A 23,153-nucleotide genomic window follows, 5' to 3' on the forward strand; every position below is an offset into this window, starting at 1 on the left:
CATACACATACATATATTAATGCAGAAGTTTTGTTTTTCTCATTAAAAAAGCGCGATAAAAAAAATAATAGATTTATAATTCTTGCCTGTGTGAAACACATTAGGAATTATTGGTTGAAACAATATTATTAAATCATTCACAATGACAATTAATTTCTTAAATCAGATAGCCTTGGGTTAAAAGTAATTAAGGAGTTTAATGAGCTGAAAGCAGTATGTGCTGTGTAAACGAATAACAAGTTAATGCCTTGGTTTTTTTTTGAGTGACAACCCCACCACTATCTGCCATAAGTCATTTGAGTCCAGATAAGCTATCATCTTGTCATACCTTAATAGTGACGGGCCTTAAGATTTATCTCTGCAATTTCAGAGTGACAAAATAGCCTTGGAGCTTTTGTAAAACTGCAATTTAAATGAATGAGATTGGGGAGAATTCAGAGAAAAGATTTGAAGAAAAAAAAAAAGAGGAAAAAGTGTGACGCACTTTGTCCAGGCACTGTGCAGGTTAAGATAATTGTCGACTCTTAACTGCCCAATAGGTGTGAATGTGAATGTCTGTCTCTATGTGTCAGACTGGCGACCTGTCCATTGTGTAGCCTCCTTTTCAATGTCAACTAGGTTTGGCTCCAGCCTCACCGCAGTATAAGCGGAAATAGCTAATGGCTCTGGCTGGACCATATTGGGATGGATGGATGATCTAGTGTAGTGGTTTTACATGCGCACCGCTGCCCTCACATGGTGTGCGAGTGCACTTTCTGTCTTTTGGGTGAAGAATCGACATTAACATTACAGAGCTCTATGTTGATAGAAAAGGGTTCTGCAAAATATGTAAATAGGCCTACTTTTTACATTCTTGTCTCAGTCATTTGCAAGAGCATTAATGTACGTAGAGTTGGAGTCACAGTCTGAGGTGGTTATCCTCCTTATTACACCGTATATTGCTTATCATAATCAAAATCATCATTGTTACCCCATTAACCCCTCCTCTAGAAGAAACTAATTAAATTATATGATATTAAAATATCTGTTATTACACATCCTTGCTCTGTGTTTTTACCATACGTCATTTGATTTCTCTGAAACATTTTATGGATGCTCTGTGTGAGATCTATTTCAACAGTCAAGGCATGGTTTCTTATAACCATGACCACATTTCTCAACTCATTTCTTTATATGTAATAGTCAATAGAGTTATGTGTTTTGGAAGGGTATGAATTATAATGTCGTCCTGATGTTCCGAGCATTAGATTTATAAAAGGTTTATGTGTCTGATTGGCAGTTTCTCGGCAAAAATCTGTCCGATTTTATCATAATGATGTAAATAATTGCAAGAAATTGCATTGGAATTGATAGATGCCACTTTGCTTCGTGTTTTGACAATAGCAAGAAAACTGAAAATTCGAGAAATTATTAAGAGGAAGCAGGAAAACACTAAAACGTTCTAAGATTTGCTGTTCTACTTGATGACAGATGTATTTGATTATTTCAGTTTTGGTTACAGTACTTCTGCAGGTCTAGGCACATATTTATTTTGAGATTTTTATTGTGATTCAATTTTGTTTTAAACATTTTTAAAATTCTTAATAATGCCCAATGACAGAATGCTGCTACTGGTCTGTATGGAACTAATGGCATTTAGAAAAGGCTGGTGAGTGTAAATTATTGTTATGATTAGAAAAAGCCATCATCATCAATCATTTCATCAAGGTTTAAGGAGAATGTGTTTTAGTCCAGCTGCACCATTGGGCTGTATTGAGTTGACTTTTCCGTGCCACCTATACATTTGGGAGGTTGTAATGTCGCTGCTGTTTGAGGCATGTTATTGCTGTGGAGAGCGGGGACTGGCTGCTTGGCCTCTAAATGCTCAAATGACTCCCAGAGAGTGGCCATTATTTGACGCGACCCACCTCTAATCTTTCTTCTGGTCTAATTAGCTGGCTCTGGCAGGTCATGTGCAGGGCCACTTACCCCAGATAAACAAGCCATGTGAGGGTGCCAATCAAGATGAAGAGAGAGATACTGTTGAGAGACAGTTGAGTGCGGTAATCACAAACTGGCATGGCGTGTTGATTACTGATGCTCCACTGCTGATGAAGACAGGTTGGAGATAATGACTTCTGGGTGGCATTTTATAGCTCATACCCTCTGATGTTACAGTATATGCATACTTTTCTGACGTAAAAAACTCTAAGGTTTCAGATCAAATAAACAACTGCAGCACAGGAGGATTTATCAATCCAGGCAGTCGGCACCACAAAAATAGGCCTACATTAAACTTTCTTTTTTTTCTGGCAAACACAAGGTGATAACTTAGGGTAATGGATAGGGAATGCATCAGTGCTAAGCCGAGCCGAAGACAATTTCTGTCTCCTTCCACTCACTTTCTTCCTCCTCTGATTATGGCTACTGGAGCCCTGGGATCGATACGTGTGTATATATATGTGTGTGTGTGTGTGTGTGTGTGTGTGTGTGTGTGTGTGTGTGTGTGTGTGTGTGTGTGTGTGTGTGTGTGTGTGTGTGTGTGTGTGTGTGTGTGTGTGTGTGTGTGTACTCTGTATGTGTTATCTTGGGGGAGCTCAGAGCACCGAACCATCAGCAGTCGTAAGTGCCTGTTCTGGAGGTACATACGCCTGTGTGTGTGTCAGGGTATACAAGCGGAGAGACTGACGCCCTCTGTCCTGCACAGATTCTGACATTTCCTGCTGTTGTTCTCAATTTGTGGCAGACAGTCTAGCGCCTTTATTTTATTCACCTGAGTGCTGTTGGTGTTTGTGAAGCAATGAAGCTCTAAAAACTAACTGCACACAACCAAAGGGTAGCCAGACACAGTTAGCAGCAATTTGCGGGTAAATAGAGGAACATTTACAAGGTAAAGAGCAAAACATTTTCCTTAGGAGTGGGTAGAGACCAAAAACGGCTAAAATCATGACTCCAAATGAACTATAATGTTGCTCCGTAACTGCTGAATGTGAAAATAAGCAAATGTTTGCTTCTAAGTTAACCATATCAACTTAAAAGGTGATGATATATCAATGTCATGTTCACATTCATGTTTTCGCTGCCCCCAAGTGACCAAAAAAAAAATCAGTAATTGCAGCTTTCAAGTTGTAGTGCTATAGAGTGATGTTTAATGAGAATTTCCTGTATTTTTATATCAGTAATTGTATACACTGTACAGCATGAGCATGGGCTGACTTGATACACTTTTCTGCAGACTGTAGAGAATGATAATGGATAGCTTGCGATCTTTCCATTAACAGTTCTGCATATCTGTCGATATACATTACCGTTGGTGACGGTAATTCCCTGTGAAAGGTAGCAATGTGCCAAAAAGTGGAAAATAAAATAAAAGTGCAACTAATGCAGGTTTCAAAGAATCTACAAGGCTATGCAAGTGCTTTATGAGAAAGGAAATGTTTGTTAGGTCTCAGAGATAAATGTAAATTAAACCATGTCTTTTTAACATGCAAGGTGCTTTAAGTACTCAGTGGTGGAGTATTTGGACTTGTTACTTGTGTGAAATAAATATTTATTATTATTATTATTATTATTATTATTATTATTATTATTATTATTATCATTATTATTAGCCTAATATAGAAATACTCTAATACTATAGTAACCTACTATAAAAGTCATATAATATATACTCCTAATATAGAAATGCTCTAATACTATAGTAACCTACTATAAAAGTCATTCAACATGCACTTAGATACATCAGTGTGCTTTTATACATTCTTATTTTACTGTTTTCCATTTTAGGAGAGCTTATGCAGTTGTGAAGTATCGTTGTTCAATAAAACTTGCATCTTCAACTATGAAAAACAGCTTGATGACGGTGCATTATTTCACGAGCTAAAGAACTTTGAAAAGGTTGAGGTTATAGATTTTTCCAACATATCCTCCCAGTCTCTCCTTTCGATTTAGTTTTTCAACCTGTGACTAAGCACCTTGTTCTTCAACAAACCTGAATTCATTCAAATCAAAATGTGAGTATTACACCCAACAATAACAATAATATGACACTGTGTAGAGATACTTCAACAATTTAACACTTAGTGGTACAGAGGTTCAGGATGCTTATATTTCATATTGAGGTAACATTACTGCATTACACACCTGTACGTCAATACCCTAAACTAGACACACTAACAACAAAAAACATACATCAAATATTTGTGGTGCATTAGTGCATACAAAGTAAATGAATTGCACCTCTACAACTTATTGATATATTTCTCCACTGTTGGAAAATGTCCAGAAATAGTCTTCATGACAACAGTAGATGGCAGCAACATGTTTTTACAAAGCGGCCAGAGTCTCCCTCCAACAGTAATGGTGTTTATTGGTTATGTCTCCTCAGTCCATAGCAGTTCCGTCTTTGTTTTGACTCTGTCTACTTGTGTTACAAAAGGATCTTGTTTTAGAAAGGCAATGAGAAGAACTGATGACTGAGTGGACCATAAAGTGTTGGTATCATCAATGTGTAAAGTAATTGCTTTACCTTAACTGCTATCCTGAATTAGTTAGCTTTTCTAGAAATTTGAGTGGAAACCCGTTGCCTTAAACCATTTCAGTTTTTACACAAGATGAAACTTAACAAGTTTTGCTGTATGTATGAGTGGTAAGTTGATGCAGTAGACAAATCAAGTTTACATTAGTAGTCATTACTAAAAAATCATCAGTAAACATAAAAAAAAATTCTGGAGTCATGTTGTCTAAAATAAGCATGTTAAGTTAAAGGGGTGATAGAATGATTATATATGGTATTTTACACTGTTCCTTAAGGTCTCCTAATAGGGTATGTAACATTGGTTGGGCTGAAAATTGCCCGAATGATATTTTATTAGGCCCCCAGCAATCTCTTACCACATGTTACACACATGTCACGCCACTTATACATCTACCTAAATGTCTTATAAAGCTAACAACGGTGTCCGATTTCAAGTTAATGAATATTTGTGAAGATTAGGGGTTTCGTTAGCTGTCCCTTCAATCCTAACTATGTGTAGCTACAAATCATGGATAGTTAGCTTCATTTTTGGTCGTAATTGGAGTATATTTACAGTTTGAATTTCGTCACGCCACTTATACAACATCTACCTAAAGGTCTTATAAAGCTAACAACGGTGTCCAATTTCAAGTTAATGAATATTTGTGAATTTCAGAGGAATTCTAAGAGGAGGCTAGCTAGTTCTCATTGATAGAGCTACATCCAGCCGTAGGCTCTATCAATGAGGCTTGCGGACAAGCAGCATTTATTTCCCCAAACGTTCGTTTAAATAACTCAACACATTATAATTACACACATTAAAAGATTAACTGGAACCTGTGGTAAGAGATTGCTGGCGTAACAAGCTCGCTGACCGCGCTCTCACTCACATACACCAGGCATTTAGCTAGCAGGAAGAGGGGAGTTGCAGGCCCTGGAGCTCTGTCAGAGCAGCGGCGTTTGGTAGTCCATTAGACCAAAAAAGGGTGACTTTGCGCGGGTATGGAGTGCTGTGGGCTGCCAGTCGTAACGGAGCTCAATCAAGCTCACAGCAGGCCGGGGTGTGTGAAGGAAGGCAGGCCAGGCGGCGAGGCAACAACCCAGGCAGCACCGGCCGCTGAACTCCACACACAGTCAGACAAAATTTGCAATTAGCTATCCATTTTCGTAAAACGTAGGGTGACCAGACATCCCGGTTTGACCGGGACAGTCCCGATTTTTAATTGCTTGTCCCGAGTCACAACAAAAGCCTGTCGGGATGCTAAAATGTCCCGGTTTACACCAGGAGCGGCGTCAGCCGATTTTGCCGTGTCATCAGCCCGAATGTTTTGAGTGTAGCCCCCAAATGTAACTTTGTCCAGTTTATTTTTCCGAGGCGAATAGAACGGGCAGCTACGTGCGGGGTCCGACCATGTTGTATTTGTTGATATCACCTAGCAACCGTCTCTCCGTGAGGAAAGCTGTGAAAGGGGTGAAGTTTTCGGAGGAATCGTAGCCAAATCAGTCTAATACAGTGATGCCATCAACACAAAGTTTAGGAGCGCAATACTAATGATTTAGTTTGAAGTTCCCGTGACGTGACGTTTCCAGTCTACGGTTCAGACTTAGACACACGGAGCTCTGAAGCAGACCTGTGGGTCGCTTAGTGTCCACTCTCTCTGTAAAATGCAGCGCAGCTTCAGGTTTATGGATGCGCTCAGCTGTGGACATGCTGCGGCAGATGTGTTGCGTTTGTGCTCCGTGTATTCTTTAGTTTTGGGTTTCCACCTCCGACTTAGAGCAGCGTACAGCCACTTCCATAGCTAAACAATTTGTCTCATTCAGAGACCAGAGACCCAAACGGGGCTCTGTGTCTGTCAGAAGGTCTGAGATCTACCGTATCAGCAGAGCAATCACGTAATGCACAGCAGACTATGGTGCAGGTATAGATTATTTTCTGAAATATAGCTTGTGATTTTATTCTTGTAATAGCCTATTATCACTTTATTTTTCTCAAAATATCACGACTCCTCCAAATCACAGAGAACACTACTGTGTTTATATACTTTGAATGTGCACAAAGTTTTGGACAAGAGCAGTAAATCTTGCTCAAACATCTGAAATATTACAGTCCAGGGGTTTATTAATAAATTAAAATGAATGAATGTATCATTGAGGTGAATAATTGTCATATGCACATCAAGGTTACTTAACCAACAAAAGACGCAAAACAGGAGGTAAGAGTAAATGATGCCTATAGGCTACATGTGTGCTGACTCAGATATAATTAGAAAAGTCCATCCAAAGGAGAATAAAGAGTTGAAAGCAATACAGAATGCCTGACAGCCTTACTGCAATATATTCCATTATGTTTTTATATTTGGATTGTAATCTGTTTCTCTTTAAATAAAGATATTTGCAGCATACATTGATTCAGAAAAAGGTAGAAATAGATGCATAAAAATTCACCAGAATGCAGGAAATTAAGTGTTTAATGCTCAAAATGTTCAATAAATAATTTTAATTACTTTGCTGTTATTGGAATAAATAACACTTAAAAAAATCTTTTTTAGAAAAAATCTCAACATAAATCTCACACTAAACTGAAAAAGGCTGTTACTGCAATTTTGTTAATTTCACAGGAAAAAACACTTATTATTAGACGAGGACTATGAAGAATAATGAAGTTACTGTCTGTGTCTATGTCTGAACAGGGCTGGCACATGTTCACGTTAAAAAGCGTGTGCGTGCACAAACACACTACGGTCACGCGCAAAGTGTCCCGGTTTTAGCTCCTAGTAAAACGGCCCATATTTGAGCTTTACATAGTTGATTTCTCGCATAAAAAAGTTTCAGAAGTGAATTTTGTAATGGAATAGCAGAGATCTGCGTGACCTAGATTCAGAAGACTACCTGGTCTCAGGTCAGTTGTGTAGCCTATGTAAATGTTGGGGCGTGACCGTTCTCTTAATACACCCATGGGCGTGACAAAGGTACAGGTCTTGGGATGCTTACGTAAGCAACTTGAGATTCGCCCGTTTTCAGCGGCAGTTTCAAAATATGAGATTTTCATAGTAAAGGGGTGTCAATGGGATTTTGAGCTTCTATGTATGTCCTATTTACCCACCATACTGTTTTTATTCAACTATGACAGGGTAAAATCGGTTGTGCATTCTATCACCCCTTTAAATATGCAAAGAAACATTACAATTATATGTTACCTTGGGATAATTATCACTACTACAGGAATAATATGTTTATATAAATATGTTTTTTTCTTTATGACAGCCTGATTTCAAGATCAATGTATTCCATATATGAGTTCCGATATAAAACATTTTCAACAGTTTTGTGCTTGATGAAGTGTTCCACTCAGATAACAGAGATACTGATTTTAACAGTCGGTCATTCAACTGAATTCAATTTTCAATTCAATTTCATAGTATCAAATCATAACCAGAGTTATCTCAAGACACTTTACGGATAGAGTAGGTCTAGACCACACTATTTTCACTCACAATTCTAGTGATTCCCCTATGATCATGGTGCAACAATAAATGTAGATAAACAGGAACCCTAAATCAACCATACAATAACATATGACAAATAACATAAATGCACACCCATAACATAAACAGAACATTATTAAAACCATACAGTCTATTGTTAAAACACACTAGGACAGAACTCGTTCATTCTTTTTCTCCCATGAGCCTTTGCATCAACTCAGCGTAGAACAGTTCAAACGACCGGCCCTTTCCATACAGAAACTTAATTAAGATCCTTAGTTATCTCTGCTTAACAGGATCTGTCCATTGCATACTTAAGCTGATTATTACAAACAACTTATGTGATTTGGTAATGAATGTGTTTTTTTTTTAACAAAACATAAAAGAATAATTAGTGACCACTAAAAAGTTTAATTACAACTACATCTGGGTTTACAGTGTAATAATTATTCTCCTTGGAGGCTGTTGGAAAGAAAGTATAATATCAGACTCCTGTTAATCAAATTCAGAGAGCAATTATTAATCAGAACCATGCTACAAACAAGTCTCGCACAGTAATGAATTAACTTTTACAGTTCGCAGATTTGTTGTGCTTGGCTTTGGTTGAGTTTTTGTCACCTTTGTTCCATCCCAAGAACAGCAATATCGCAATAAGCCGTTTATAACCAAAGGACTCTCCCATAGTTATCGACCACAGCAACCATAATCCCGGAGAACTAAACTACACCCTGAACTTTGTGAACATTTTGGATGTTCTTTGATTTATTCCCTTCAAGCAGAGGGTGTTAAAGTAGACTTCTATTCTTATGTTCTGTTCTAATGTATTTTTAAGAGGTAAATCTTTAACCTTTGATGACATTAAGATGCAACTCTGCTTCTTAACATACCCACAGAACTATTATGTTTATCAAGGCTTTTTTTTTATCAGTGATGTGTCAGTGATGGTTTGTCTCTACATGATGTCTTAAGTTCCATGTTTTAGAAGAAACATTGTCATGCAAAACAGAGTAAAAAAAACTCAGTTTTTGCTGCTTTTGTTCTCGAGTTGTTTGAATTGGTTTTAGTTTCTACATTGCAGCAAATACTGTACATTACCCCTATGAGACAATAAAGAGCTAATGTGAATTAAAACATACAGTATAACACAATACGATTCAGCAGAACCACAGCCTCCTAAATGACCATGAAACTGATTTATCAGCTCACTAAAACAGTTTAACAAAACCTAAACACACACAACCTTCGGTAAGGTAGGGCTTATTGTAGGGCTGTTTCTCCAAGCTCTATGCATGTAAGTTTTATTTCATGTTAAGAAAGTATGCTCGTTGGTACACCAAGAACACACCAAATTATATTGTGTTCCTGTGCTCAATATAGCTTAAAGTAATGTGATAGTGTTAAGATCTGCAGTAGATTTAACTGCATACTGATTTTTGTTCCACAATTCAGACAAAACAGATTTATAGCAATACGATTTATGCAAATGTGTACACATGATGCATTTCCCTAGATGTATTGCTGACTGCGATGCATGCATGATTCCTGACAATACTTATTGCCACCTGCGTCATGTACCTTTGACCACCAAGCAGATGACTGTTTCTTGGGTTGCACAAGGCCATCGCCTCCTGAGACATTACTGACACAAGACGCTGTTAAATAACTCAGCCTTTAGGCTCACCTTTGGCCCGTCAAAGTCCCTGCAGAGAGAGAGAGAGAGAGAGGAAGGAGGGAGAAGGAGGAGGACAGGTTGAGCACACATTAGCTAACAGCCAGGTAGTGACAGGTGAGCTCCTCCTTTGGACTAGGACACTGAGCACAGACAAGCTGGTGAGTTTAATTAAAAAACACTCTACTATACTGTTTATAGTTTTACCTGAGATTTATGATCACATATTATATCATTATTTAACATATAAAGCAGGGAACATTGAAAGGCCATTTTTTAAAATTACATTGTCAGATTTTGATATAGGCATGATGGACAGGCATGAGAACCAGAATAAAACATTTGTGGTTTTAATTTATTTTATTTTTTTTTTATAACTGAATAATTTTACAACTTGAGGTGTCTAAAAAATACAGAGCTGGTCACAAACATGATAAAGGGATGCAGGTATAAATTGCTTAGTTTTAAGGGGTCATACAAGCCTAAAAGTTTGGGAACCACAAACATGCAGTACAATATAAATTCTTCTACTATATAAATGTGGTGGATGAGAGGACTTTTATGAAAGCAATGTAGTTATCTTGAGGTGTTTGTAAATGTAATTCTGATACGGGATCTATTAAGCCTATGTCTTAAGTGCCCTCTTGTGGGCATCTTTACAAATTTGCATTGTGCGACTAAGCGCTCTTTAAAGACACACACAACTTTACTTTAAATTCTAGAGGACATTCCAAAGTTATCAGACATTCAATATGGCAATGGGTAAATGTTTGTAAAAATAACATATAGGACTTCTATATTTTGGTCATAAAATTCTTGGGTTTGAATATTGCACTTAACATAAGCAACATGTGTTACACTCCTGCACAGTAAGGAAATGTTGGTTTTTAAGTTAAACTATAACTACTATACTAAGGAGAAAGGTTAGGGCGAAAATGAGGATTCAAGGTTTTTAAGGTTTAATAAATTGCATGAACTGTACTCGGAGCACATGTCATCATGCACACATCACATGAAGGTGCAAGGCTATCCTACCATAGATATAAATACGGTTTCCTACAATAACAATGCCAGTCAGAAGGCATACACACATCCTTTATGACCTTTTAGTGTGGCAATAATAAGATGATTACAGTTACATTCCTTACTTGGAATTTAAAGTCCAGACTGTCTTTTAAAGGACAGTCCTCACCACAGTCAGCTGTACCTGCTGTTAACCATTAATGCCACTGGAGTGCTGAAATGGAAGATTAACTTTTCATCTGAAGCTTTCAGCACTTTTATGACTCATTTAGGTCAGGGTTATCTGCTATTACAGTAAGTTCCTGTTTAAAGGGTGACAGTGGTGTCAGGAAAAGGGGGAGACAGAGGACGGATTTTTTTAAGGTTATAAATAAATCCAAAAACTGCAGCTACTTCTTTACTGAAAGGTTAGATTAACATATTCAACATAGCACTTTACTGTTGTCTATATGTCTCATTTATCTATGTATATCACAGCTTCAAGATGCCTATAGTCTACAGCATATATGTTAAAAGTATTTTTTTTGTCATTGAATTTATTTTGGTCATATTTGGAGATGAATGTACTAACTATAGACAGCAAATTGTGTTCACTTCAGTAAAAAAAATGCCAGATACTGTAAAAGACAATATAGAATTTGTGATTGTATATATGTAACCATTTCCTTTATTTTAGGACATGGCTGGGTACAAGTCGAGGGTGATCTCTCTAACCAAGAGGCCGGGTCATACATTTGGCTTCTACTTAAGGGTGGAGCAGGGTGAGGAGGGTCACCTGATTCGCTGCCTGGAAATGGGAGGTCCAGCTGAACTGGCTGGCATGAGAGATGGAGACCGCATCCTGCGGGTCAATGGAACATTTGTTGATGGACTGTCCCATTCAGAGGTAATAAGTAGGATGTGGACTTACCACAGTGCATTAATTAAATCAATAATATGGAGCCCAGGAAAAGACTTTGTGGTCCTGGATGAATTATAATAATTATACTAAATAATTATAATTATACTGTTTATTGATCCCCAGTGGGGAAATTACAATGAAGACAAGAGACATGCACTTCAAGATGGTTGATGTTATGAAGACAGTAGCATCGTGTCTGTGAACATTAGCCTGCCATTGCTAAGATGTCTTAGCTACTTACAAGAGTGGTATGGAAAATTGGAAATGATGCGTAGGTAGAATAAAGAATAGATAATCGATAAATGTGTGTCAAGACCCAAACTAAAATAGGAAAAGTAAGGAGTCGAAAAAAATAAACAAGATAGTGAAATATAGATGGAAGAGAGGTTTGGGGGTGGCAGTACCTCAGTCCGTAGGGAGTTGGGTTGAGGGTCGCTGTTTCAAGTCCCTGTACGGACCGAAGTACAGAGTGTGGACTGGTAGCTGGAGAGATGCCACTTCACCTCCTCAGCACTGCCAAGGTGCTCTTGAGCACTTCATAGTCTGATGGTATTATTCTGTGACAGGCATCTTTTTTAAAACCCTTCTGCTGTGTCTGTGTTCCCCCGGGACAGGTGGTGGACAAGGTGAGAAACAGCGGAGCATCAGTCACCTTCCACATCCTGGATGAAGCTTCCTACATGCTAGCCAAAGCACAGGGATTGGACCTGTCCAACCCTCAGAGCACAGCAGTTGCCAATGGTGTGGCCAAACAGGCTCTAAAACCCAAACTCTGCTACCTGGTTAAGTCCAGCTCAAGCTATGGGTTTTCTCTTCGCTCAGTCAAAGGTGAGCTGAGGAGTCAGGGTTAGGCATCCGCAATCTAGGACGACTGATAAAAAAGAGAACCTTTAAAAAGCACTAAATGATGACGGACAAATAAACCGGTTTCATTTATCTATCCACTACTATGTGGGGGGGAACTGGATGATAAAATAAGGTTACAACTAATGGCTTTATTAATGGTTAAACACATTTCATAATTCTTTATATAGTAGATTAGGAGCAAGTAATTAATAAGAACAACTTTTGGGTTTGCAAGATTGTGAAATCTGAAATTGGTTCGTTTATATTCTCCCCCAGAAAGACACCTTTTTTGTTGTATGCCATTTAGGTCTTTATATCAGACTTTTTCAGAGTTTTGCTGACCTTCTGTGGTTTAACTTCTAACTTTGCTGCAGTGTTGTACAAGTGTACTCCAGGACCTTGTGACATCACTATTAGGTGTGGTTACAGGTGCAAAAGAGCACACTACTGACTACACCAAACCACATTACACCTGAGAAGACACAGGCTTGAAACAGGGCTTCAAGCAGAAACAGAGATATTGTCTTTTTTTTTATTCCATACATTCTTCTCCCTTGTCAAAACCTGGCGCCGAGATTTGGGTGTGTTATAGGCTACTAGTAGTTGCTAGTCACACATTGCCAGATGTTGCTAATGTGTAATATCTCTGTTTGGATATTTTCTCACTTTATCTTCTATAACATCTTTTCTAGGTGAACAGGGTTTGTTCATGACAGAGGTGATCCAAGGAAGCGTGGCTGACAGGGCCGGGGTCAATGTCAACGACCGCCTGCTGGAGATCAACGGGGAGAGCGTAGAGGGCTCCACACACGAACACGTAGTGGACAAGATAAAGCTGGCTGGTAGCAGCATCATGTTCCTGCTGGTTGACGAGGAAACAGACAGACACTATAAGAACATGCGTATGAAGATAGGAGCATGGTTAGCCACAGCCAAGTATCTCCCACACAAGCCACGTGTCGTCAACATGACCAAAGGACCTGATGGCTATGGCTTCCTGCTAAAGGAGGAGATCAACCTAACAGGCAAGGCCATTTGTTAATATTAGAAATAACTGGTAATTTAACGCAGAGAGTAAGCTGTGTTTTAACAGTGTGCTCATTAACTCCATGCAGGCCACTTCATTAGGGACATAGACAGAGGCAGCCCAGCAGAAAAAGCAGGTCTGAAGGAAATGGACAGACTAGTATCTGTGGATGGAAAGGAGGTGGACGGCTGCAGCCATAAGCAGGTGGTGGACAAGATCAGGCTGAGTGGAAACAAATGCTGCCTCCTAGTGGTGGACAAAGACACGGACCAAATGTATAAGCAGGTGTGTCAGGGTGCCACTTTTAAACTTTAATATAGACCACAGACAGGCTATATAATGTCATTGCTGTGTTCCTCACAGGGGAAAGTGTCTCCAATGCTCTTCTTGGAGGAGATGGATTCCAGCTCACCGCCCAGTTATACAGAGGCCCTCAATTTACCTGCTCCTGTCCGACCATCCACACCTGTTCAGGGGAGGAAGGAGGAGCTCAAGCCTAAACTGTGTAAGATGGAGAAGACCTCAGCTGGCTATGGCTTTCACCTTAACAGCATCCAGGGGGTGCCTGGACAGTACATCAAGGAGGTAAGAATGAACGCCTGCCCTTTAATAATTACCATTTCAAATCAAAGTGGTGACACACACTTTGTTTCAGGTGGTGAAGGGTGGAGCGGCTGACAGGGCAGGTATGGAGGATGACGACATTGTGGTGGAAGTGAACAGAGTAAATGTGGAGCAGAGCAGCCACGAGGAGGCGGTGGCACTGATCCGCAACAGTGGCAGCTCTCTGGAGATTCTGGTGGCGAAAAAGAGCGTCTATGACCAACTCAAAGCTAAAGGAGTGGCCATCACACCCCTGCTCCTCGGGGAAACATCTTATGCTCAGGTCCACACTGCAGAGGAAGTAGAGAGGCATGAGGAGGCCAGACCTGAAACCCCAACAGAACCAGAAAGAAAGAGGGTGAGTGGTGCTTTTTAAATGCCCACAGGTAATATTTAACTAGCCATGTGGCTCTAGGGATGGCAATGTGGGATTGTTGGTCAGTGGTGGTCCAGACTGAAATATCAATCAACTATTGGATGGATTGCCATGGCATTTTGTAAAGACATCCATGTTTTCCAAACAATGAATCCTAATGACTTTGGTGATCCTCTGACCTTTCCTCCAGCACCACCATGAGGATAACATTTGTGGTTTTGAGTGAAATGTCTTTGAACTATTGGATGGCCATGAAATTTCGCACATTCTGTCCCCCTCAGGATGAATTGGAACAACTTTGGGGATTTCTAGATGTTTCTTTAGCCCCATCATCAGGTCATACTTTTAATTGGTTTAATACTTTGGTTTATGACCACATACCTGCAAAATCAATGAGCCTCCCATGAGCCTCAGATATACTTTGTGTTTTGTGCCAGTTAGCTAACTTGCATGTATCATGTCATTCCTCGTTTATCTTTTCAACCTAGTTTTTTTTCTAAAATAATTGTGATTTTATTTTTTCTCTCTTCTAGACCACATCTTCTTTATCTCAAGACAGTATCGATGAGAGACTCTGAGATGCCACAGAAAGGACACGCTCCCTGATTTGGCATTTGTCAATCTAATGTTGATCCATCCTTTTTTTTAAACAAATCAGCTCTAAAAGAAGACTTTTGAAATTAATTATCAATATCTCAACCATTGCATGATAGTAGCGTGTATTAAAGGGCGGAGACAAAAAAACACGTTCTTGAAAACTTTGTCTTCTTTCGATGCAGACAGTAGATTTACCGTAGATGTGCAATGATCTGACTAATGTGCAATGTCTCCCAAACCTGAGATCACCAATGTTACCAAGATATCTACAGCCTACAAAGCTCAAAGGGGCTGTAGTCACACTCCCTGTGTGTGTTGTGATCTGAGCTTCTCTGTTCTTTCTAGCTATTACTGCTGCCAGTAAATATTGTACTTATTTATGCAAAGATGTCTTTATTTAATGTTCTAAAAATGAAACTTTGTTGTTCCCAATTCTAAAATAACAGTACATAATATTTCCATTAAACACAAATAAATGAAAACATACTATTTTAATTAAGTTTTTTGTTCCCAATTAAATGACATTTTGCTTCAGTATGCAGATCATGAGTGATCTTTGACTCCTACTGAGTCCATTTACACCTCAGTAGGAGTAAGGCAGGGATATCCTGTGAACAGTCCAGCTCCAGTGTGTTTAGACAAAACAAAGGAAAATATAATTTTGGCCAAAATAATGAGAATTTAAGAGCACAAAGAACAAAGTGTTTGCATTTGTAGGTAAAATTAACATTCCTAATAGTAATGTTTGTTCTATTAATATTTCAATTCGAAAAACTCCACTTTCAAAGCTGTTTCCTAATGTGCTCCAATAGTCCCCCATCACTTGCATCCAGCAATCAGCCATTCCTGATTCAGGAACAGACAGTCCAGATAATTATGGCCCATATGTATATATTTAAAAAAAAAATATATATATATATAAATTCCAGATTCAAAGTCAGCCAGGGGCCAGGAGTTACATCCAGTTGGGAAAAGATGTATGGGATCAGAGGGCCATGTGTTTCTCTGGGGACTGCTTGTGGGCGAGATAAAGGAAGAGGATGCTGGACAGGGCGCTGACCAAGAAGATGACGTCAAACCAACGGTGGTAGAAGTTGAACTGCAGCTCTCCCAGAACCTCTGTCACAATTGAGCGATACTCCAGCGGCATGCTCATACGCATCAGCAATACGGATGACACAAAATACATCCCCTGGTGGAGTGAGACACAGATGGAGAAAGTTACAGTTTTTACCTGTTGTTTACAGACTGTGCTCTGTGTCATAAGACAACTATAAAGCAACGCACTCACCATAATCTGAGCGAGAACAAGCACGATGACATTGGAGGACTTGTTGCTTGATATTGCATAGAAGAACTAAAAAAACAAGAAGCATTAAATCTTTGGTTAAACAGTATCGTTGAACTATCTCACAGATGTATTTGCCCCAAGATCTGTAGCCATTTCAACATGTATCATGTATAAAATAGTTTTACCTTAGTGAGGGTGATAAGTAAGCCACGAATGGATGTAACGATTATTATTCCCACCAAGATGAAAGAGATGTGTTGGGACCAAAACTTTACCTGAGAAAGAGAGAATATGAAAAACAAAGCTATGATAAATTAGTAGGGACAGAGGACTTACGATCTGCATTCATCATTTATTTATTTACATTTAAACAAAATGTTCTGTTAATAAGGTTACAACTAATGGCTTTATTAATGGTTAAACACATTTCATAATTCTTTATACAGTAGATTAGGAGCAAGTAATTAATAAGAACAACTTTTGGGTTTGGAAGATTGTGAAATCTGAAATTGGTTCGTTTATATTCTCCCCCAGAAAGACACCTTTTTTGTTGTATGCCATTTAGGTCTTTATATCAGACTTTTTCAGAGTTTTGCTGACCTTCTGTGGTTTAACTTCTAACCTTGCTGCAGTGTTGTACAAGTGTACTCCAGGACCTTGTGACATCACTATTAGGTGTGGTTACAGGTGCAAAAGAGCACACTACTGACTACACCAAACCACACTACACCTGAGAAGACACAGGCTTGAAACAGGGCTTCAAGCAGAAACAGAGATATCGTCTTTTTTTTATTCCATACATTCTTCTCCCTTGTCAAAACCTGGCGCCTACATAACCCACAATGCAACTTAACGACAGTTTGGTCGGAGATTTGGGTGTGTTATAGGCTACTAGTAGTTGCTAGTCACACATTGCCAGATGTTGCTAATGTGTAATATCTCTGTTTGGATATTTTCTCACTTTATCTTCTATAACATATTTTCTAGGTGAACAGGGTTTGTTCATGACAGAGGTGATCCAAGGAAGCGTGGCTGACAGGGCCGGGGTCAATGTGTGTGAGCTATATAATGCAATCAAATAATTGCCAACATGGGAAAAGATTGAAAGCGATCAGGTTCACTGCAGAGAAAGCAGGCGGAGAGATGATAATGGGCTGATAACAGCAATTATCTTTACAGGAGGTAATGCAGTGTGACATGTGCTTATTCTGCATGTGTTTGTGTCTTACATCAAACTGGATGCCCAAGTAGTTCACTGTAATTTCAATACCCCTCGTCACTGGATCCGTCTTTCCAACTCGATCAAACACAATGTTTATTGTGGCCTGTGAAGGACAGAAGAGGGATTTTTAAAATACATTTTTGAACTACATTTTGAAAGAAAAAAAAGAAGAAGAAGAAAAAAAAACTGATTATGTAACTGGACTGTAGCAGTCAATTGTTCATGTTCTCACCATGAAGATTTTCCAAACACAGTAGATGGAAAAAAAGTAGCCGAGGACATTGAAGTATTTCCCCTGGAATGTCTTGGAGTACTCAATTCGCTCCTAAAGATAAGGAAAGGTGATAATTTGGTAATTAGCAAATTATTTATCGCATGTAGGCAAAGGGGGTAATCAAAATGGGTGTAGTGTACATAGATGTCTGTAATGGCAGTCAGTGGCATAGCCTAAAATTTCAGTTTAAACAATGTAATCAGGCACTGATTTGAGTGAAAACTAGGATTTAGGATTTCCAGAGGATTTTTGCATCCGATCTTTATGAACTATGTTATTAGCCAAAAGGAGACCTGACAACATGCAATCAAAAGTTGATCTTTTATTTAATTTTCTTTTATCAGGTCCTGTGATGTAATACTGCATGTGATAATATATAGTGGCAATAAACCTGGCTCAAATTGCTGAAGGGGAAATTCTTGACATTATGTACAGAAACAGATTTGTATTATGTCACAGAGTTTAGGCATACGCATGGAAAATGCTGTGTTAGGTTAGAGATTTCAAAGTTTAGCTAGGTTTGGTGTGGTTGAAATATGGTTGGACGATAAGACGAATATATCGTGATTGGCTGAGTACATAGCTGATTGTTTTTTTTGTCAGTTTATTGGGGGGTGTTGTTATCTTAACATATCTCCCAACCCTAGGTCAAACCAGCATTAATCAATAATATTTATATTACCGTTTAATCAAATTATTCTGTATAATGGCAGAGGGCTCCCTCACAATAACACAATGACATTGAATTAAGACTGCTGAATTAAGAGTTTTTTAGCTTTGTTCCATTGTACCTCCGTCAGAAAAAAGGACTCAAGTGTACATCAGTTATGTCCTCTTCACTTTTCCGGTCTGCTTATAACTAGCTCTATAATCTTTGACTGGCCCATGCCCTCCTCAGCAGAACTGACCACACTGCCTGCTGTAATGATCAACTGAGGAGGTGGGGGAGGGGCAAACTGCAAACACAAGAGGTGCATAATAACTGAAGGAAAACACAATCAATCATCCACACTTGTACCCAGATTGCCAGCTAAGACGGCTCCAAACTGATAACATTCAGCAATTGAGAATTTGTTTTGGGAGATAGGCCTTTGTTGACTGATTCTCAGGAAGGACAGACGGTCCTGGATATTTAAAGAAACTGCACCATAAGTTATATAGGAGTCATAAAATAATCAGACCTATCAACTGTGCAAATCAAGACACATACTACTAAATAAGTACGCTTAAAATTGTAATAACTGATGTTTTTGGCCACTTGGGAACAGAAAAAAGCTGTGAACACAACGTTGACATATCATCACCTGTTAAGTTGATATGGTGAACTTGTTACTTATATACACATCCAGCAGTTACGGAGCAACATTATCATTCATTCGGAATCGTGTTTGTGTCCACCTGATGAATGTAAGTCCATTGTTCACTCTATCGTTGGCTCTGTTTTTGGTCTCTACCAACTCCTGAGGGAAATATCTGTCTCTTTAGCTGCGAAATGCTCCATTATGTTAACCAGCAAGTTGGTAACTGTGTAGGTAACAGGTAGTGTACGGGGTGGGTTAGAGCTTTTTCACTGAAAATAGCTGCTGCGGCCTAAATAGGATAGGAATGTTTTTTGTTCCAATCTTAACTTGCAGTGAGTTAGTTAGGATTTTTACTTTCACCCACATAACTTCATTCAAGATAATAGTCTGCATGTTCCTCTGTATTGTTGTTTTTAATTCACTCTGTTTCTCCATAGTTAAATGGAGCACAGTTTGTGTTTGTGTGTGTGTGTGTGTGTGTGTGTGTGTGTGTGTGTGTGTGTGTGTGTGTGTGTGTGTGTGTGTGTGTGTGTGTGTGTGTGCGTCTATGTGTGTGTGTATGCATGTGTTACCTTGGTGGCTTGCAGGTCCACAGTCTCAAGAAAGAGTTGCCGACTCAGCTCCTCTAGAGCATCAACCTCCTGCTGGATCAGAGATAGGTCTGGGGGGGGAAGAAGTCAAGGCTGACTACAAATACTGTGGACAATTAGTGCATAGTTATCTGGTGACTTATTGCGACCATACTCAATATAAGTGTAAAGGATACTTTCGCTGCCTGATTGTGTAGAGGTAACACTCTTTATCATGCCCCAGAATCCTGTCTGTCTGTTCTGGTCTTCCCCACGCTGGTACATCTGCCTCCGTGTCATGGCAATTCTACGCTCAAGCACGCACGCGCACACACGCGCACACACACACACACACACACACACACACACACACAAAACAAATGTGTTTTATTTAATTTTATTAAAAAAACATAATGATAATACATCCACTTGTTTTACTCACCGTTTCTTCTTGCTGAGAATCATGTCCATTGTCTGGAGCAGTCGCCTCTCCAAAGCAAGGATGTCACTGTCTGTTACATTTCTGTAGAAGCATCAAAGCAATGGCAGCATGTGTTATGAATACAAGGAAGTGATTGGGGATAGTAATGTCTGATGCATAAGCAGACTCAGATTACCAGGCTGTGTGATATGGCTGCTGAAGGTAACGTTTGAGAAAACCACAGGCTGAGCTCACCTGAGAAAATAGGACATGTACGTGTAGGGACAGTTGACCGCACCAAACCCAGACAACAGAGCCATGAGGGTGACTCCGATCACACCAACACGACTTATTAGCTGCTCAATGGACAGGATGCCTAAACAAAAGACAGCAACCGACTGAAAACAGCAACTCTCACATTATTAGAAAAAAAGTCATAAACGAGGCATAAAGGGGCCCAGAGAGGAGAAGGATGCACACTCACCATGTTTTGGACTCAGGATGGGGAATGGGTCTCCCAACTTCCAGAAGAAATACATGAAGGTAAACCACACCATACAAGCGAACAGAAGCTTCTGTCTCTGCACTACACAGACACACACAAAAAAACAGCTTTCTGTGACATAATGTGTGAAATAACATCTGCCAAACAGCATCATTAATTTTTAGTAACAGTATTTTATTTTCAATACCCAGAGTCAACTTACACAGGCGTATGTTGCTGACAACAAAGTAACCGATGTAGAAAGGCACCACAAAGATTAGGACCAGTAGTATCACATACAGATTCAGCTTCCAGTGAAAATACCTAGAGCTGTAGCAACATGAGGGTTAAAATTCTTCATCTGCAAAAAAAACAGCAATAAAACGCAGTTATAGGCCACAGAAAATGTACTTACCTGGTACTTAAGGCACCCAGGATCTCAAAGATGATGAGCTCAAACATGGTACATGAAAAAGCAAAAGTGACAGAGAAAACCACCTGGACAATGTACTGTCGCACCTGTCAACAAACACAAAAACAATCAAGACTTCCAGTGTTTGATTAGGCCTACAACTCTATTGGTGATGACTTGGAAATGCACCCATGTGTTTTTCTCATTGGAATCATTATTATGCCTGGGCCAGTAGTCAACGCATCCATCCTAGTGGTCATTGTAAATAAATGTTTTGTGATAACACTGTACCTCATAATCTTTAAACAGCTGCCGCATGAAGAATAACCAACCAAATCCAAAGAACAGCACCTATGTTGGAATAAATGGGATGGGAATTATTTTGAGGAAGTAGAGAAGGGATCACATGGCTTACTGGCACAGTTGAATAGAACAGAACCACTGTTAATGTTATAAGTAACACGTTAAGCTTTTCCTCCAGTGACAAGTTAAAATGTTTGGTGTGAAAAGGCCTACTGGTAGGACCTGTACAATATCAACTTGCACAATAAACACATAGCAAAAGACACTAACTATCATTCTTTTTTTAATGGTGCCTTTCATGTTCAGTTCAATGTTCAAGTTGTTCAATAAAATAATGCTGAAAATAATTTTCCTTCAGTTTTTTTTAATTCAACAAACATTTGTTGTATTTTATCAGTATACTAAAAGTAGAAAGGCAGAACTGAGTACACTTCACTATCTGTTTATTTATCACATGATAGTGTTACTGCAATATTCAACAACATTGTCACACATTTTCCTTCTCTTTCCTTCCTCTTTACCAACTTACACCTCAGCACAACAGTTAGGTCACACATCCAAAAACAAACTGACCTCAAAGGGACTAAGAACAGGTAGCGGTACAATAAGCGTTAGCATTGTCTTTAAAAGGGTTTGCATAATTCAACATCACATTACAAAACAGGAATGGAACATTGTTACTGTATGTAACATGCTACCTGATGGACATTGTTCAGAAATGTTGCAATATACTTAAGTATTTTTCGCTAGTTTAGCATTGAGTACTTTCATAATGCACAAAGATTAAACTAAAACACCGTGAGACTGGGTTGGGCCATATGAAGTTCTCATCCACATCGTGTCCATTCTTGCAGTACATTAGGAATCAGTCAGGTTGGTCCTGTTTTGTTATCTTAATACTGTAGCTATGTCTATTTACGTATAGAGCAAAGTAAGAAAACAATTCATGAACGTATGTATGAAAGATGTGTAAAGGTAATTAAAAGTTACTCACAATAATCCACATTGTGCTGACGTGTAAAGTGTAGTATTGTGTCAGTATTAGATATGGGTGTAATCAACTATGAAAAATACAAGTTGCGACTACTATCAAGATGTGTCAAACCTTGGAATTGATATTAAAGACATATCAAAACTTATACAGGACGCACAAGAACGTAGTTCAAGATAGTCACAGAGCTAACGTTGCGTGACGTTAGATAACAGTTAACACAACGTTAGCTTACATGCGCTGGATATTCTTGTTCAGTGAAAGAAATACGTGTCGACTGTACAAACTCATCGTTACCTGTGAGGTGAACATGATGACTGAGTCCACCAGAAACGACATGATGAGGTTTGTATAAACGGCCTTTAGTCCGCAAAAGAAACTAACCGTACAGGTGTAGCAGGGTCGTGGACAGTTTCAGTTCATTTTGGTATGAAAAGAAAAGTCAGCATTGAAATGTTCGATCATTTTAGAAGCATTTGTTGTTCAGCTGTCAAGTGGTTACAACGGGTAGCCCATGTTAGTACGTCAGCAAGATGAGTCCGACGAACATACTTCCGTCGCAAAACTGTGACGCCTCACAAAAAAAAACGGAAAAGTAATTTAATCATAGACTAACAGTCTATGGATTTAATAGCTGTCTTAATACATAAAAACATTTGTAAATATATTTTTGATTAATAATAAACTGTGGAACTTAGTTACTTTATTTAACGTTGTGAGGGTTTTTGCTGAATCGTTGATATTCCTAGCTACATTAATAACATTTTCTGCCAAAGCTACAAGAGTTTATAGGTTAATGTTAGGCTATTTTACATGACTGGTTTGTATTTTTTGTATAGCCTTAACTACAAGCTACTACA

At 38.9% G+C, this 23,153-nt stretch overlaps 2 protein-coding genes across 2 annotated transcripts; one reads left to right on the plus strand and one right to left on the minus strand.

The window, feature by feature from the left end:
• Positions 1-11,354: 11,354 nt before the first annotated feature.
• Positions 11,355-15,511, plus strand: pdzk1 (PDZ domain containing 1). The gene is made up of 7 exons (XM_028590919.1): positions 11,355-11,561; positions 12,191-12,404; positions 13,115-13,447; positions 13,538-13,734; positions 13,813-14,034; positions 14,105-14,410; positions 14,962-15,511. Exons 1-7 carry the CDS (start codon positions 11,355-11,357, stop codon positions 15,004-15,006), a joined length of 1,524 nt encoding a protein of 507 aa, XP_028446720.1. The 3' UTR covers positions 15,007-15,511.
• si:ch73-390b10.2 (Golgi pH regulator) lies at positions 15,498-22,839 on the minus strand. The gene is made up of 14 exons (XM_028590920.1): positions 22,591-22,839; positions 21,291-21,350; positions 21,003-21,106; positions 20,811-20,917; positions 20,588-20,689; positions 20,359-20,479; positions 20,125-20,205; positions 19,880-19,989; positions 19,686-19,774; positions 17,771-17,863; positions 17,546-17,641; positions 16,502-16,591; positions 16,317-16,382; positions 15,498-16,217 (listed from the first exon to the last, which is right to left on the minus strand). The coding sequence occupies exons 1-14, from the start codon at positions 22,630-22,632 to the stop codon at positions 16,011-16,013; spliced, it is 1,368 nt and encodes a 455-aa protein (XP_028446721.1). The 5' UTR covers positions 22,633-22,839; the 3' UTR covers positions 15,498-16,010.
• Positions 22,840-23,153: the final 314 nt, after the last annotated feature.

This window comes from Perca flavescens, chromosome 11 (genome assembly GCF_004354835.1).
Source record: "Perca flavescens isolate YP-PL-M2 chromosome 11, PFLA_1.0, whole genome shotgun sequence".
NCBI classification, from domain to species: domain Eukaryota; kingdom Metazoa; phylum Chordata; class Actinopteri; order Perciformes; family Percidae; genus Perca; species Perca flavescens.